This window comes from Hyaena hyaena, unplaced genomic scaffold (assembly GCF_003009895.1).
Source record: "Hyaena hyaena isolate Hyena2069 unplaced genomic scaffold, ASM300989v1 scaffold_68, whole genome shotgun sequence".
Lineage (NCBI taxonomy): Eukaryota > Metazoa > Chordata > Mammalia > Carnivora > Hyaenidae > Hyaena > Hyaena hyaena.
In genome coordinates this window covers 1,020,822-1,037,467 of record NW_024080700.1, presented here as the reverse complement: position 1 = coordinate 1,037,467, position 16,646 = coordinate 1,020,822, and the positions used below count along the sequence as shown (strand labels likewise).

Genomic DNA, 16,646 nt, shown 5'->3' with positions numbered 1-16,646 from the left:
CCAGCTGCCCTGTTCTCTGTGAGGGCTCTGAACAGCACTCACTTCCTGCAGGGCCCCCTTGTTGCCAAGGGGTGCCAAGCCCTTGTTCCCCTTGGCCACAGCTGGTAGATTTGCCCTAGTTGGGAAGGGGGCCCCACTGAGGCCCCGTGCGGTCCCCCTCGAGGCCAGGACCAGGTGCAGGCTGACAACCCCATGGCAGGAGGGGGGTCACTGAGCTTGTGGTCAGAGTCCTGTAGCACTGGGAGGAGGGTGGCGCCCACCTACAGCCAGTTCACCGAAGGGGCAAGGCCAGGAATAAGGGGAGCCAGCCCAGTTTCTCAGCTTCTAGGATGCAGGTGATAACGTGTCGTGTGGGTGGGTGAACAGCTAGCAGTGGGGAGCCGCAGGAAAGGGCTCATCCCCGTGATCTGACCAGGGCCTCATGAGACCAACTCAGACTACACTTATGTAAAAAGTTTTTATTTTAATACGTAAAAATGGCTAAGCTTCCAAAAGTTCTTAAATAGGATTTCAAAGGGGGGAAGATGTCAAGAGGCCAGTGAGCAAGGAGAGAGCCTGGTACCAGGCAGGTGAGGGGAGCAGCAGAATCCTGGCCCACTGGCCTCCCGCCAGCCATAAATACAGCCCAGCCCTCGGCGGGGAGGGCCGTGCTCCTATGTACACCTAGAACACTATGTACATGTCTGGCCCGGGGCCCGCCCTGCAGTGTGGGACCAGGCTGCCCCAGGGTGCCCACCAAACTGCCCGGCTGCCATGGTTCCCATGCCCCCCGGGGCTCCTCAGCCCATCCACTGCAGATGGGGCCCGGCAGGCAGGGGAGAGTTAGACCGGGCTGGGTGAGAGGTCCACCCTCCCCATGAGGGCCCCCGATGGCCCGGGCCTGCCAGGCAGAGTGGGCCACCCTGCCCTTCCAGCCCGTGCCATTTGCACCCACAGCCACAGACGAGAGCCACCATTTCCTTCCGAGCATGTTTCTCATCTGAGTGGAGACGGGGGCGGAAGAGGTGCCTCCACCCAGGCCTTTGCCTCCTGGGCTCCCAGTGCTACAGCAGGAGCGGGCCAGCAAGGCCTCAGGACTCAGTCCCCGGTCCGGCAGGGTGGACACGTCCGTCACACAGGTACTGGCCTTGACTTCCCTGCAGGAGGGGGAGGAGGGGCCGTCAGCCTCGGTGGATAAGGGCAGGAGGGAGCCAGGCAGAAGCACAAACAGCAGGCAGCAGGACAGACCCAGCCCTGAGCAGCCGTCGCCCCGGCGCAGCCCTGCAACCCAAGGTGGCCAGGTGGGTGGGCGGGCAGGCCCGGGCCACCGGCCCCACACTCACCTGGACACTCTGCGGCCCCAGCCGTCAGGCTGAAATCAAAGTGACAGGCGTCTCACTGGTGGGCTTGCCTCAGGCCAGGACCCCCCGGGACCCTGCTGCCCCTACCTCTTTGCACTCTAGTGTGCCAGGCCCTTCGGGAAGCGGGGCCAAGCAGGGGGCTGGAGCTCTGGATTCCAGTCCTGGGGCTGGGACAGGGGCTGGGCCCTGCCTCCCACCCTCCCCCCGGAGCCAAGGCCCAGTGCACGGGGCGCCGGGCCTGCTTTGGAAGGTGTTGCTGGAGCCTAGCCTCAGAGAACTGCGTCCCGGGCCTCGAGTCAGTAGCCCCGCTAGGAGCCCAAAGGGCTGGGTTCTTCCTTACACTATCTGTAAAATGGATCTAGCACTGTCTGCCCTGACAGGTTCTGGATCAGTTTTATAAACTTAAAAAAAAAGAAAACAAAAAGTCCATTCAGGTCAGAGCAGTCCAGTGGCTACCCGCCTGGGGGCAGGCTTACCCAAGGGCTGCAGCTTCCTCCGGATGGAGCCTGGGCGGCTGCTGGGCCCAGAGCTGGGAGCCGAGTGTGCTCGAGCCGAGGGCTGCGGGGTCTGGCAAGCCGGCTCCCACTGTGGGCGGGGGTGAGCAGGTGGGCGGGGGCCGTGGTCCTGGCCCACCCCCCACCATGCTCAGTCGTCGTAAGAATTACATGACATAATACATGAAACGAAGAAAATGAGTCCTACCTGAGCACCTGTGTCCCAGCCTGCAGCCCACCCGCCCCCAACTGCCTGAGGACCTGCCCAAGCAGCAGAAGCCAAGGTGAACTAGTTAGACTACAGAGGCTCCTGGGTTCAAGTTCTAGGTCCACCCCCTTCTGGCATCTTCCCCTTTCCCGCCACTCCAGGCTGTCTCCCATCCCAGAGCCTCCTTCCCGCCCCTGCCCTGGCTGTGCCAGCCCAAGATGGGCCCGTGGTGGTCACCATACCTCCAGGTGCTCCTGGCTGGACCAGGACCCGAGCTCTGCCCTGCGGGACCCAGGGCCCAGCTCCACAGAGCGCACCCGCTCTGCAAACTTCAGGGAGTAGAGCGTCTCACTGGTGTTCTTCTCCACGGGGGACACCTAGGGGACGCGAGGGCTCACTCTCCACCCAGGCCAGCAGGCCGCCCCCACAGCACTGGAGGGGGCAGCATGCTCACTGTGAAGCTGCAGAGGACAAGGGTCCCTTCCCTGCACAGCCTGGTGTACGGGCGCCACCGGGGGGAGGGGGTCCCTGCTCCTGGTGCCGGCCACCCCAGGCCCTCACCTGCACCACCATGAGGGTCTTGCTGTCCCCACTGAGCGAGTCCTGCAGCAGGTAGGTGAGTTTGGAGTTGCGGAAGGGCACGTGGCCCTGGCGGGAGCGCAGGGCGGCAATGACATCCCCCAGGGCTGACAGCGACTTGTTGATGTGCTGTGCCTCCCGCAGGCGGCTGCCCTCAGCCCCTGACTTGCCCACGCGCTCCGAGCCGGCCAGGTCCACCAGGTTCAGCTTCCCTGCGGGGAGGGCACCGGGCAGGTCAAGGCCGCCCCAGCAGGGGCAAGGGCCGGGGTCCTCGGCCGGGGCCGCCCGGCTCCCTCACTCACCCGTGGTGCGGAGGCCCGTGCTGCAGTCCACCCCGCGCACCGTCACGATGAGCAGGGCGTGGGAGCGGGAGCTGTGCTCGTTCAGGTTGGTGAACTCTGTCGTGCGGTTGGTGTGGCCGAACTCAAACACCTGCCAGGGAGCAGAGACGGAAAAGGCACGGGGTCTGGAGTGAGGTGGTTGGAATCACCCTGTCCCCGAGTAGTGTCACCCCATGCACGTTACAGAGGGGGAGAGGCAGAGGCTGCACGTGTCCCGCTCCCGCCCTGTGTCTGCGTGGGGTCTCCCCGGCGCTTCCCTGCCTCCAGGGCCCCCAGCCTTGCACCTTGTTGATGTCCTCCACGCTCTGCACCCGGAACTCGGTCAGCCCCGGCACGTACAGCTGCCCACTGCCGTCTGGGCACAGCCGGATCTCCAGTTTCTCCTGGGGCTCCTGCCCCAGCAAGTCCCTGCAGGGACAGGGCTAGATGGTCACTCCCTCCTCCCCCCACTTCTGCCTCTGCTTGCACTGCACCCCCCTCCCCCGCCCCATCACACCCTCCCTCCCTTCACCATAGGGCTAACTCCTGCACCCACAATGCACTGAGCTCTTGTGGGCAGGCCCCCTCACGCCCCCCACTCATTTATCACCACCTGGTGCAGGGAGAGTGTGTAGACTTGGATGGAAAAGGAGCACCTGAGTCTGGTCTGGGCATCCCAGGGGGACTGAGAGCAAGGCGTTCTCCCTGCCACCCCTGGGGTGGGGACAGGGGCCTGGGACCACCCGATCCTGGGCTGATTGGACATGTAGCCCCAACTCCAGTTGTCATCCCACATGGCTCTGCACGGCCCTGAGGACCACGAAGCCACCCCGGAGGCCACACGCCGTGCCAGAGCTGCCCACCTGAGGACCTCGTTGTAGATCTCGGCCGCACTGACGGTGATGGTGTAGTCCCAGTCGGACGCCTTCTCCTGCACCTCGGAGAAGAGCAGCTGCAGGGCCCGCTGGTTGATGCCTGGGTTCTCAGGGGTCCCCTGGGGGCAGAAGCAAGGCCCCAGTGAGCCAAGCCTCTCCCCACCGTAAGGGGGGGGCATGCAGATGCTCACGTGGGGTCTATGGCCCCCTCCCTGCTGGTGACCACTGACGGGCCAGCCTCCCTGCCCACAGCTTCCACCTGCCCATCGGTCTGCCCCAAAACACCCTCCACTAGCTGCAAGCAACTTCACCGTCTTGGGCCTCAGTTTCACCACCAGCCTAAGAGTTCAAGCAGAGGGCTGACTGACGCACCTGGTCCTGGGGGCCACCTGGGAGGGGGCACTGGGAACCTATGATCTCCTTGCCTCTGCCTAGAGGGTGGCTCACGTCAGGGAGGCCATGAGCTGGGCTCTGTGGGTGGTGGAAGGGAGGCACAGGCAGGGGCCCACATGCCCTGGCCCACCCTTCTAGAAAGAAATCTGGAGTCCTTGCCTGAGATGCCATCTCCCCTGAAGTAGCCCACCCCCACCCTTTACCCTCTGTTGCTCAGTCCTCAGTACCCCTAGCATGCTCCAGCCAGCGTCGTGGCCTCTGCCCTGCAGTGCCTGGTCGCTGAATGCTCTCCACACACCCCCAGGGCTGGCTGCAAAGCTGCCTCCTGGGACCAGGCATCTCCCCCACAAATGCCTGATCCTTCCCTCACTGCTGGCTCCTCTCAGCCAGACTTTTCTCCCTGCACCTGCCAGGATACAGCCTGAAGTGCTATGGGCACTGCTGCCTCCCCACTGGTGGCCTGGTCCCCGGGAACAGACACTGGCCAAGCTGTGCCTGGCGCCCCAAATGGCACCTGATCTACATGGGCCTCGGCAGGCATTGTTGGAGGAGAGATGCTCCTGGGGGTCACCCCAACTCTGAACATCCAAGACAGAGTTAGCAGCCACCCGACCCCCTCACTTCCCCACCTGGCTTGGCCTCGCCCCCACTAACCAGTCTCGTGAATCCCAGAACAAGGGCAACAGCGGGGCCCAGACTGGGACGAAAGGGCCACGATGGCAGCCTCCCCTAAAGGTGCCTGTCCAGCCTTCTCGGGCCCCTGTCCAGACACCGGGACACCTGTCCCCACCCTTTCCCAGAGAACCGCACAGCACCCCTCAAGAGCCAAGCCCGTGCTAACAAACCAAAGAAACCCCCAAGAGCCACCTTCCCTTTTTATCTCCGGTTGAGGTTCTTCCTCCCCTCAGTGCTTCCATTTCCCACGGCTCTCCCCGGAGGGGGCCTGGCCCCGGCAGCAGAGACTGCCCTCCGCCAACCCGATACCACAGGAGCCCAGTAAATGCGCGTGGATGAAACAAAAGTCCATCCCAAGAGATGCAGAGGCAGTCTGGGCTCTGACCTCAGAGCTTGTGGTCATTATACCTGCCCTGCCCTGACCCATGGGACCCATCCCAAGTCCGCCCGGGGCAAGGCGCCCCTCTCTTTAGGCCTGGTGCCCCCCGGGCTAACACAGATAACTAGCAGCTCTGCTCCTGGGCCGCACAAAACCTGAGGCCACCAGGGCAGCCGGCAGGGGGCGGGGACTCACTCGCTGAGCCGCTGCCCTGTGCAGCCGGTACCCACCTCCATCGTGTAGGTCTTCCCGGCACCCGTCTGGCCATAGGCGAAGATGCAGACGTTGAAGCCATCGATACAGGAAGTGATCAGGGCTTGCACTTCCTGGAACACCTAGGGAGGGGACGTGGGATGGAGATCACAAGCCCCCCCTGGGGTCCCCACCAGCTCACAGTCCAGCCACCTCCCCTGACCACCTTCTCCTTTGGCAATAGTACACCACACACTGTTACCGGCGAGTGGCTCACTGTGGGAGAATGTAGGACTACTAAGTCACGATAGACGTCAATGGGCAATTTAGCTGCCAAGACTGAAGGGAAGACAGGGCAGTGTCTGCTACCCGGCCCTGGAGCTCAGGGGCCCCACCTCTAGCTTCTCCAGCACCAGAGGAGTGCTCAGCAAGATGAAGGCAGAGACCAGCACGTCCCCAGCACCTGTGGCACCTCCTGCGGCCTGCCCGCCAACAGACAGGATGGGGCAAAGGTAAAGCCCAGCACAGAGACAGGAGGGCACAGGCAAGACAGGCCTGGCCGGTCAGCCGAGGCAGAGATGAGAAAAGAACGATGCTGCTGAGACCACGTGGCTCCCACAGGCCAACGGTTCCACAGTGGGTGCCAGGAGCAGCGGGGTGGGGGAGGGGGGGAGGGCACGGCCAAGGAGCAGCAGGGAGCCCCTACGAAGACCTACACAGCTGCTCCCAGCTGGAGAAGCAACACCTGCCAGAGTACTGTAGGTGGACGGGACTGAGTGTAGGCAGGGCTGCGTGGGTGGGAGGGGCCCCAAGAGTAGGTGGGGCTGTGAGGGTGGGCGGGGCCACGTAGGTGCCTTGGGCTGTGCATAAAGCCTGCAGAGGCTTCAGTCTTAGCTTCTCACCCTCTTTTCTCCTTCAATGGAAGGAGCAAGGCATCCCAGCACCCCACGCTCCCCCATCCTGTCTCCCATTTCTTTCTGTCCATGCTCCCATCATGCCCTGTGGGTCCCCAACCCTCCACTGCTCTCTGTCCCTTTCCCCACAGGGCCACACTCACGTCCTGCTGTGAGGCCCGCGGGGAGAAGACCTTGTCCAGCTCAAAGGACACAGGCTTTCCTTTGTGCAGTAGGTGGATGATGGAGTCATCGTCAGCATCGAAGGTCACAGCATTGGTTGCCTCAGGTCCTTCCCCGTCCTCTTTGGTGACTGGCCGGACACGAGCAATCACCCGGATATTCCCTGGATTATGTGGGGGAGGGGAGAATGGTAGAGGCTGGGTCAAGATCAGACTGCCTCCACACTGGCATCCTCTGGTGTCCTGAGCAGCCCAGTGGCTCAGGAACCCGCTGCCTTCTAAGCAGGGCCACCCATGGGACGGTGGCCCTCAAAGCTGTTACCAGTCGCTCGCACTATCATGAATTCATGTGTCAGTACCCTTTCTTCCTGGGCAAGCCAGTTGAGAAGGGGAGCCTCACAGTGGGGACAGGAAGGAAAGGTCAAGTGTGGGGCTCAGGCACTGCACCCAGTCCACATGGGATACCAAATGGACACTCTATGTCTGGACTTCAGTTTCCTCTATACACTAGGGGCTTGGGTCCCAGTAAGCCAAGGGACTTATTCTGTCATTCTAAAAGGGCACCATGGATGCCAGGACAGGGCTTGGGAATCAGATGGGCAAAGAGAACCAGGCAACGAGGCATCCCTGGGGTGTGCGGGTGCATAGATCTGACTGCTTCAAGCCCTTCGGTGAGACCTCAGCAGAATGACAAACTCCCTGCTACAGCCAGAATGTCCCATCTTCCCCTTCACCTGTATGCTCCATCTTACCATCCAGGCCTCAGCTCTGGCTTCACCTCCTCGTCTGGGAAGCCCCCAACACCCTCAACTGTCAGACACCGAGGGGCTCTGAGAGCCCCTCCTCAGCCCCGGTAATAGGCAATGTTGGGGTTCTCTGTGATTAATGATCACTGCTGTCCCAGCTGAAGTGAGCACCGTGAGGGCAGTAATAGCATCTGTGGGTTCACGGCCATGTCTCCCTGTCTGGAACAGCACCTGGCACAGCGCAAGCACTCCCTAGACCTTTGTGCAGTGAACAGGTAGCCTCAAGCTTGGCCAGGCCCTTAGTCAAAACAAGCGGCATACCAGCTGCCCCCACCCAGTGCCTCAACAGCCCACCTGGACCCCTCGGGGCCTGACTTCTCTGGGTTTCCATATCTACAAAGATGGAGCTACGGCAGCCCCTCAGTGACAGGACACAGCTCCAAGGAGTGGTGCCTGGCTTGGGGGAAGGACAGCAACATCTCTGAGCCAGGTTGGGACCCCTGTGCCTTGAGGGGTGAGGGGGGCAGTGCCCCCAGCAGTCACCTTTCAGCCGCACGAGCTCATTGTGGCACTTCTTGCGCAGCTGCAGCTCCCGGCGGTACTTGCGCAGGAGCTCCTGGTTGTTGCTGTTGACCTCCTCGATGGCCTGGCCGATCTGGTGTGGGGGTGTGCAGTGCTGTTAAGGGCTGGCTCCACCCACCTACCTTACCACGCTGCCCGCCACCTCCCCCTGCCCCTGAGCAGCTGCTTACTGCCTCCTGCCCTGGGCTGAGTATTTAATATCTGCTATCGCAGGTCAACTCTTTCCAATAGCCCCTGTGGGTATGTACTGCTGCCAGGCCCATTTTACAGAGGAATAAATTGAGCCTCAACGAGGCTTACTGCTCTGCTAATGAGCCAGCAGGACTCAGCCCTCACTTCATAGCACTAGCACTTGACTACTACTACGTTTCAGTGAGACCCAAACTCCACTCTATCCCCAAGTAGTTGGGGTACCTAAGGCCACCATCTCAGTTATCAAGCCTCCTTTTTCTCATCTGTATAATGGGGAGAACACCATCTAATTCATGGATCTGTAGAATTTGGAGAATTTCCCCATCCAATCACACTTCACGGGGGAAAGAACCAAAATGCAGACGGCGCGTGCATATGTTCCCCCTGGCTGGGTAAAGAGGGAAGTGTATATATGCACACAAACACGTCAACAGGCATCATCACGCTCAGAACGCTCAAGGGGTAAATTCTGACAGACATCTGCCTCTGGGGAGCAGGCCAGGGTGGCAGAGAGAAGCCCTTCCTTTTCATCTGATGTCCTTCTGCACAGCTTGAACTTTCTACCATGTCCATGTATTACTGACACAATTTTTTTTTTACAGAAAAAGGACTATTTTCTATTCCCAAAATATATCAGTCTCTCTGCCCTCAGGGCTGTCGTACAGATTCAAGGAGCTGACAGCTATAAAAGGCTTAGCACGTAGGAGGCACTTAAGAGACACTGGCTATTCTCATACTGTATAACCATAGCTTAAAAAAGTCAAAACTAACAGGTGTAAGAATATACGTGGCATGTTTGGGATATAAGGAAATATGTAACATGTTTGGTTTAAAGAGTCATAACAAGGCAAATACCCAAATTGCTGCCCTGACCAGTCTGTTTTTCAAACAGGGTCTGGGGGTGGCAGTGTGTGGGTGGGGGAGGGGAGCCGTGGTTGGGGGCTGAGGGGAGGGGCTTCGTTGCAGTGTGGAATGGAACCAGGGCTCCAGGGCCTCTCCCCGCCTCCGCGCCCCCCAGCCAGGAGCTGCACTCACCTCGGCCTTGACGCTCTTGAGGGCCTCCTGCAGGAGAAGGGGGAAGCCACGCACCTGCCGCTTGAGCCCATTGTAGTCGTTGGTGAGGGTCCGCAGCGCTGGCTGCAGCGTCAGCAGGTTAGTCCGGACACCTGCGGGGACACACGAGGTGTACAGTGGACCGCATGAAGGCTACAGCACGGGGCAGGCGGGGCCCGGCCGGCCGCCTCACCTGCCATGTTCTCGTGCACAGCCTTCATCTCCACCTGGGCTCTGGCAAAGGCCTCCTCGATGGCCCGGTTCTTGTCCTCCTCCAGGGACTGCATCTCCTCCAGCATCTGCCCGTGGGCCCGCTCCAGCTCTGACTCGTACATGGCAATCTGACGGCCAAGGCCAGAAGCTCAGCGTGGGGCTCCAAAGAGGGGGGGAGCCTGAAAGAAGCCCCACACCTACCCCACACATGTACCCCACAGCCCACATGAGCAAACACTGACCCCTACATGTCCACACACATACACACACACACACACACACACACACACACACACACACACACAGGAGAGGGGTGGATGGCCATCTCGCTCCTCAAAAGGTCTGGGAGCCCCATGCAGCTCCGTCCTTGCATCAGCCCCAGCCTGGGTCCTGCACACAACAGGTGCACAAGCCACAGGCCCCGGGAGGCTAGGGGCGAGCACTTGTCACATGACAGTGACCAGGGTTCCCTTCCACGAACACATGCGCTGGACCCTGTGTGAGAAGCCTTTAACAATCACGTCCCTGAGCCCCGCCGGGAGGCGAGTTCTGCAATCACATCACTTTACAGATGAGGGAACAGAGACACAGACAAAATTTAGCCTTGGTTACGCAAGCAGCAGGGAGAGGCGGGGCTGGAACCCAGGTCTGTCGGACCCCCGAGTGCTGAACCGCCGCCCTGTGCTGAAGGCCCACCTCGGGTTTTCCAGCCGGGTGTGCACACGCGCTCCCACAGCCACGTGCCACCCGCATGCGGCCTGCGCACCTGCGCCCGGAGCTGCGCGGTCAGCTGGTGCGAGCTCTGCAGCTGCTGCTCCATCTCCTTCAGCACCTGCCTCTGCATGGCCACCTGCTCCTGCAGGTGCTGGTTCCGGGCCTGGGACTCACTGAGGGCCTGCTTGGTCTTGGACGACTCCACCTCCACAGTCTTGATGACATACTGCGGGGGGAAGGAGGGATGGGCGGATGGCGGCGCATAGGTGCTTCGACCTCAGCCCCGGGCCCTCAGATGCAGCTGGCCTTGGGAAGGGACCATCAGGGATATCCCACCAAGACCCCCCAGAAAAAACTAGAGAGGCCTCGAGGTACTGGCTCTCCGGGAAGCTGCAAGGGCCTCCCAGAATGCTCTCATTTAATTAGCCCCCCAAGAGCCTGGCTGTGGCCCCAGCCTGGGGACAGGACCGACAGGAAGGGCAAAGATGAGGACAGAGCCTAGCGATGCGTCACATCCATGCCCGGCTCACACGGACACCTCAAGCCGCGGTTGCCAGATGCCCGCTACGCGCCTGGCCCTGGACAGCAAGAAGAGGAAGGGGCCGGACTATGTGCAGACCCGGGATGAGTCCTTCGACCACCTGCCCCCCTCACTCATCAAGACAAGTGCTGGGGGGCCAAGAGAGCGCTCCCAAGGGCGCTGCACGCAGCCACGGCCCCAAGGCTCGCTCACCTTGATGGGCGGCGACTGTGCCCGCAGGCTGGCGATGGTCTCGTGGCTGTCTCGAAGGCGCCGGCTCAGCCGCTCTTCCTCCTGCGCCTTCTCCGCAAGGCAGTCCTTGAGCCGCAGCTCGACCTCCGCCAGCCGGTCGGTCTTCTGCTGCACCTCCAGGTTCAGCTCTGACAGCAGGCCCTTGTTCTCCACCACCTCCAGCTGCAGCTGGGACAGCCTGCCTCGGAGCTGGGCGCTCTCCTGCACACAGGCCGTTGGGAGAGGGGCCGGGACCCAGGGAAGGACAGACAAGCGGGCGGGGGTCACCGTGAGGAACGTGGGTCCCCGCTGGGGGCTGAGCCCCTCCAGGGTGGGCCCGCTCACCTGGCTGTGCTCGCAGCCCGTGCAGGGGGCCGCCGGCTTGGCCCGCAGCTCCTGCAGCTCCGCCTCGAAGCGCCGCATCTCTTGCCTCAGCCGCTCATTCTCCACCATCAGCAGGTCCCGGTGCTTCTCCAAGTCCGTGCCTCCCTGGAGACGGCCGGAGCACAGGGGACGCATGTGAGGCCATGAGGGGACGGGGGCAGGGGAGAGAGGTGGGGAGAAAAGAGAGAAGGAGAGGGAAAGAGAAAGGCGGAAGAGGGAGGGCATGTAGCAGGAGCTCAAGACAGAAACGGGAGAAGACAAGAGGAAAGGGGAGCTGGAGGGACAGCCTTCACCCCGCCCCGTTCATTCTATTTTCCCGAGTGTGAAAGTAACAAGAAAGTCGTATTTATACACAGAGTTCACACTCTATTTTACATCAGCAAATGAGAATTAACCTCCCTCCCTTTGGGGGGGGGTCACATGACCTCTGAGGGCCTAGGGAGTGGAGGCAAGTGTTCAGAGAGCACCTCCCCGTCATTTGGGGAGCACCTCCCAGGCAGGGTGGCTGTCTGCTGGGCACACAGGCAGCCCCGGCTTGGGCTGGACATGAGAGCCCTGGAGAGATGGGGTCGCACATCCCATCTGGAAGGGCCAGTAAGCACAAGGCCTGGCCAGCCCTGCCACCGCCCCCCCCCCGCCCCCCACCTGAGGATGGCAGTATTGAGCCTCACCAGCTCTGATCGAAGGCGGCTCACTTCCTGGGCTTGGCTAATGAGCTTCTCCTTCAGGTTTTCCACCTGTCAGCACAAAGCAACGGCCACAGTCATGGTGAGCCTTGTTCCTCACCTCCAGCCCACACCCAGGCCTGATCTCTCAGCTCCAGTCCTCCCTGTGTTCAAGCATCAGGCCACACCTGGGACTCCAGTTGACAGACACCTGGCCCGTCCCAACAGCCTTCAGCACCCCTGCCCACTGCAAGACCCAGGTAGCCTGGGCTCACAGAGGTGACCCCTGCACCACCAAGTCCGTGCCAGAGGCAGCTCGTGGGGAGGCTCAGGAGGCTGACATCAGGCCCCCGGCCTTGCACAGGCCCCTGCATCTACTTAGATATTTGTAATTTTATATATCTATATAGATATATAGATATATTTTTTTTCCTTAAAAGGGCTTCCAAATCGTATAGACTCTAGGCACTACAAAACCTGGATCGGTTCTTGCCCAGACCCTAGATTTGTCCACTTCAAGTGGTTTCTCTGCCTGTGGAGACAGGTCCGCTAGCGAGTAGGGCGCATCTCGGCCCTGCGTCCACTCCAGCTCCCAGCTTGCCTGGCCAGAGAGCCAAGGCCAGCAGAGGCTGTTAGAAAGAGGAGGGGGAGGGTGCTCTGTGAGAAGGCAAGGGTGGCCCAGCCTGGCCAGAGCCCAGGGCAGGGGCAAGCATGATGCTAGTTCCGAGAGCGTGTCCCAGGATGGCAACCCTCCCCAGAGCTGTCCTCCAGCTGGCCACCCTCCTCGCAGCCCCAGACCCTGGTTGTGCCTCAGCCGTCCCCCAGGAATCTCTCGGGAAGCAACCCCGAACACAGCCAATGACTTTAGCACCAGTGTTCCTCAGAGTATGTTTGGGGGTTTTCTTGCAGAACATTCTGTGAGGACCATACCCTACCACAGGTCACCTTGAGAAGGCACAGTGAGAGTCAGACACACTCTGTGGAGGCTTAGGAAGTGGATTTTACACAAGCGGGCCATGAAGCATTGGGTTCTTATTACTAAGCAACAGGTGACAAAGTCCCCGGCCTGCAGGGGCCAGCCAGGGCCAGGTAAGGCAGGGGTGCGGGACCGACACCCACCATCCCCCTGGAGGAGGCAGCCGCAACACACTCCCTGCAGGCCGCGGCCAGGGGCACGCAGGCCCACGTCTCCAAATGTCTGACCTTTCGAGAGAGGCCAGATGTTGGGATTTGGGGGTGTGTGTGTCCAATCTCCCTACTTCACATGGCTGAGACGTCACCAAGTCTGTGGGCAGCACAGGAGTGCTCAGTCTCCCCGAGCCAGAGAGGGCAGCCTCTGCTTCTCCGAGCGGGTTGGCGGGGGAATGGACCAACGGACCAGGCCTGGGCCACCTCTCGGTCGGCTCCAGTGTCCCCTTCTGCTGACCCTGGTGGGAGGAGCGCTCAGCTCCTCTGGGCATAGAGGGGAGTGAGGGACAGCTCACAGAAGGCAGCCTTTCATTCCTCAGTGGTGAAACTGGGATGAGCCTGAATCGCCAGCGTCAGGGGAACAGTTAAGTGTGTTACTGCATGTGCACATGTACTCGGCAGTTAGTTTAGCAGAAGCCTTGGAGAAAGGCTCCTCAACATGGCTAAGTCAAAAACCCAAAAACAAAATTGTGAATGTAACACCAAGAGGTAGAAGTTTCTGGACTGTAGAATTATGCCAAATTCTTTATGCTTTTCAGTAACCTGTAAGCCTCAAAGAATATGTACTCGTCTCGTACATACTCACCCCACCCTGAAATAGGTGTCTACGTCCTTTTGAAAGGTTGAGGCCCCCTACCCTCTCCTTCTCTCAGAAAGCACCCCAGGAAGGTCTACTTGCACTCAACAGGTATCCCAGATGGGCCGCTTCCTCAGCACCAGGCTGGGTGTGTGCGGACCTTGCCACTGCCATCAGCCCCGGGCACGGCAGAGAGAGCGGGGTTTTCCAAGGCTCACTTGCGGGGGTCAGGATGCTCACCTGCCGCCCACCTGCAGCCCAGGCACCTGCTCCTTTCTTACATCACAGTCAGAACTCTGGGTGCTCCTAGAACTCTGGGCTCTGCCTAGAATCTCTGGGGGGTGCCCCAAGAGAAGGTGGCTACAACACAGGGCAGGCTAGGGGTGAGGGTGGGGGGTTGAAGAAGAGCCTGTAAAAGACTCCTCTTGTCAGAGATGTCAGACAGTCCTCTTCTGGCTTGTCCCAGACAACGGCGGGGGGGGGGGGGCGACGTGGCCCACCGACACGGCAGGGTGGCACGCCGGGCATAAGTCACCACCGTGGTGCGTGGTGACTCCCCCGGGGAAGGCCAGGCGAGAAGTGAGGGCACGTGCTGCTCCGGAGCGGGGCCGTTGCCCTGCACCCAGAGGTGTCTGCTTCAGGAGCAGTGAGAGCAGAGAGCAGGGTCTGAGGGTGAACTGGGCCAGAGAGGAAGCCCCTCCGCGGGGGAGAGCCCCTGATGCATCCCGACCACAACGCCCCCCCACCCCCGGGTCAGCAATGGTACTTGCGTCTGTCAGCAAAGAGGGGAGGGGCCTTCTCTATTACTTATCACAAGCCCCAGCCCCAGCTGGTGACCAGCATGCAGTAGACACTCAGTAAACACTTGAGGTTACAGCAGACAAGCAGCATACACGCTCCTGAGGGCAAGGCCCAAGGGGAAGCAGGTCCCTGGCAGGCTGCTGTGACAGTGCCCAGAAGGGCCTGATGTCAACCCCAAGGCTGACGAAGGGACCAGGCTAGGTTTGTGCAACGCCCCTTCCCAGGCCCAGGTTCCTTGTCAGCAGGAGAAACTGGGTCACGGACCTGGTGCGGAGGGCCTCGGTGGGGGGCGGGAAGCCGGGGCCCATCTGACACAGACCCACATTTCCATCTCTCAGCAGAAGTGGGTGCAGTGGAGGGTGGGGTGACCCCACGCGGCTCTGTGCCCTCAGCTGTCCGCTCCCATCAGTGGGAATGACCTGCTGACTACCTCCCGCCTCCCACCGAGCCCTGCTCACTATCACCAGCTGCCCTCTGAGGAAAAGAGGGCTTGCCCAGTGGCCAGACCACGGCGTTGCCGAGCTGAAAAGGCAAGAGGTCCTGGGATCCAGAACACCCTGGGGAAACAGAGGCCAGAGGGGCAGCCCCAGGAAGCACCCCGTCCTGTCCCCAACACACTCCCCCTCTCGGGACACATGGCTATATGACCATTGACTGTGCCCATCTGGCCTCATCCACCCTGCCCTGCCCACTGTCAAGTTTTCACATTCAAGTCCTTCCACCACTGAGGGGCAGTTGGGCACATGGGTTCTCAGGCCTGACTGCCCAGCTTTCTAATACAGGTATCACCCCACCCACTGGATAACCTGGAGAAAGTCTCAGCTTCACCATGCCTCTTGCTTTCCTCACCAGGATAATGAGGCTACCCCTACAAGGCCGTCCTGAGGATTAAGTGAGATTCGATGAGATAACATAAGTAAAGCACTTAGGACAGTCCCCAGGCTCATAGTGAATTCTATTGTTAGAATAAAGGCCTGTGAAGGGCAGAGATATTTGTTGTATGGGTGCCGAATTCCTAGTGCCTAGGACAGTGCCTGGCACACAGTAGGTGCCCTGTAAACACATGTAGAAAGAATGCTGAGTGCACAGGGAGCGAGGTAGAGCAGGGTCTGTGAGCGAGGCTGTCAGGCAGGGGAAGTAGGGGTGCTAGAGGCCGGGGCACCACTGGGGTGCCAGTACAAGGACACTCACTTCTGCCAAAGGCCCCAGGCATGTGGGTGCCACATGGGAATGACAGCCCAGAGGTGCCACGTCTTCCAATATAATCTGGCAAAACAGGAACTCCAGATTTTTATGTGAACTTAACGAAGGTTTAAAAATTGGCAGCTGGCTCTGGAAAACAGTGTGGAGGTTCCTCAAAAAATTAAAAATAGAACTACCCTACGACCCAGCAACAGCATTACTAGGAATTTATCCAAGGGATACAGGAGTGCTGATTCATAAGGGCGCACACACCCCAATGTTTATAGCAGCACTATCAACAATAGCCAGATTATGGAAAAAGCCCAAATGCTCATCAACCAATGAATGGGTAAAGATGATGTGGTTTATATATACAATGGAATACTAGTTGGCAATGAGAAAGAATGAAATCTTGCCAATTGCAACAATGTGGATTGAACTGAAGGGCATTATGCTAAGTGAAATAAGTCAGTTAGAGAAAGACAGACATCATATGCTTTCACTCATACGTGGAATTTGATAAACTTAACAAAAGACTATGGGGGAAGGGAAGGGGGAAATTGTTTCAAACAGAGAGGGAGGCAAATGATAACAGACTCTTAAATACAGAGAACAAATTGAGGGTTGATGGGGGGAACATGGGGGAGAGGAAAATAGGTGATGGGCATTGAAGAGGGACCTGTTGGCACAGGCAATGGGTGTTGTATGTAAGCAATGGATCATGGGAATCTACTCCCCAAGCCAAAGGCACACGGTATACACTGTATGTTAGCTAGCTTGACAATAAATTATATTTTTAAAAAATTAAGTAAATAAAATAAAAATTGGCAACTAATCTGATCATTAAAAAAGCCAATTAGAATAAACTCATCAAAGTCACAGGATATAAAACCAACATATAAGAATCTGTTGTGTTGTGTTTCTACACATTAACAATGGACAACCCAAAAAAGGAAATTTAGAAAAAAATTCCAATTATGAGAGCATCAGGAAGAATAAAATACTATTTTATTTATTACTATTTTATTCTTGATAAACCTAATCAAGGAGGCAAAAGATCTGTACAAT

General features: G+C 59.2%; 1 protein-coding gene across 7 annotated transcripts in view; it reads right to left on the bottom strand.

The window, feature by feature from the left end:
* Nucleotides 1-952: 952 nt before the first annotated feature.
* Nucleotides 953-16,646, bottom strand: part of KIFC3 (kinesin family member C3) — a 35,747-nt gene continuing 20,053 nt past the window's right edge. For 3 of the 7 annotated variants that reach the window (XM_039232588.1, XM_039232590.1, XM_039232591.1), the window contains 16 exons: nucleotides 11,837-11,902; nucleotides 11,127-11,270; nucleotides 10,764-11,003; nucleotides 10,083-10,256; nucleotides 9,297-9,444; nucleotides 9,086-9,216; nucleotides 7,820-7,931; nucleotides 6,513-6,694; nucleotides 5,494-5,598; nucleotides 3,805-3,935; nucleotides 3,247-3,370; nucleotides 2,924-3,053; nucleotides 2,604-2,833; nucleotides 2,285-2,419; nucleotides 1,817-1,925; nucleotides 953-1,136 (listed from right to left, as the gene is read on the bottom strand). In XM_039232588.1, the coding sequence (XP_039088519.1) occupies nucleotides 1,111-1,136; nucleotides 1,817-1,925; nucleotides 2,285-2,419; nucleotides 2,604-2,833; nucleotides 2,924-3,053; nucleotides 3,247-3,370; nucleotides 3,805-3,935; nucleotides 5,494-5,598; nucleotides 6,513-6,694; nucleotides 7,820-7,931; nucleotides 9,086-9,216; nucleotides 9,297-9,444; nucleotides 10,083-10,256; nucleotides 10,764-11,003; nucleotides 11,127-11,270; nucleotides 11,837-11,902 (2,187 nt within the window). In that variant the 3' untranslated portion in view covers nucleotides 953-1,110. Of the gene's footprint in view, nucleotides 1,137-1,322; nucleotides 1,352-1,816; nucleotides 1,926-2,284; nucleotides 2,420-2,603; nucleotides 2,834-2,923; nucleotides 3,054-3,246; nucleotides 3,371-3,804; nucleotides 3,936-5,493; nucleotides 5,599-6,512; nucleotides 6,695-7,819; nucleotides 7,932-9,085; nucleotides 9,217-9,296; nucleotides 9,445-10,082; nucleotides 10,257-10,763; nucleotides 11,004-11,126; nucleotides 11,271-11,836; nucleotides 11,903-12,307; nucleotides 12,343-13,604; nucleotides 13,624-13,835; nucleotides 14,030-16,646 lie in introns of those variants that run through there. The other 4 variants (XM_039232589.1, XM_039232593.1, XM_039232595.1 and 1 more) reach the window with 4 other exon arrangements.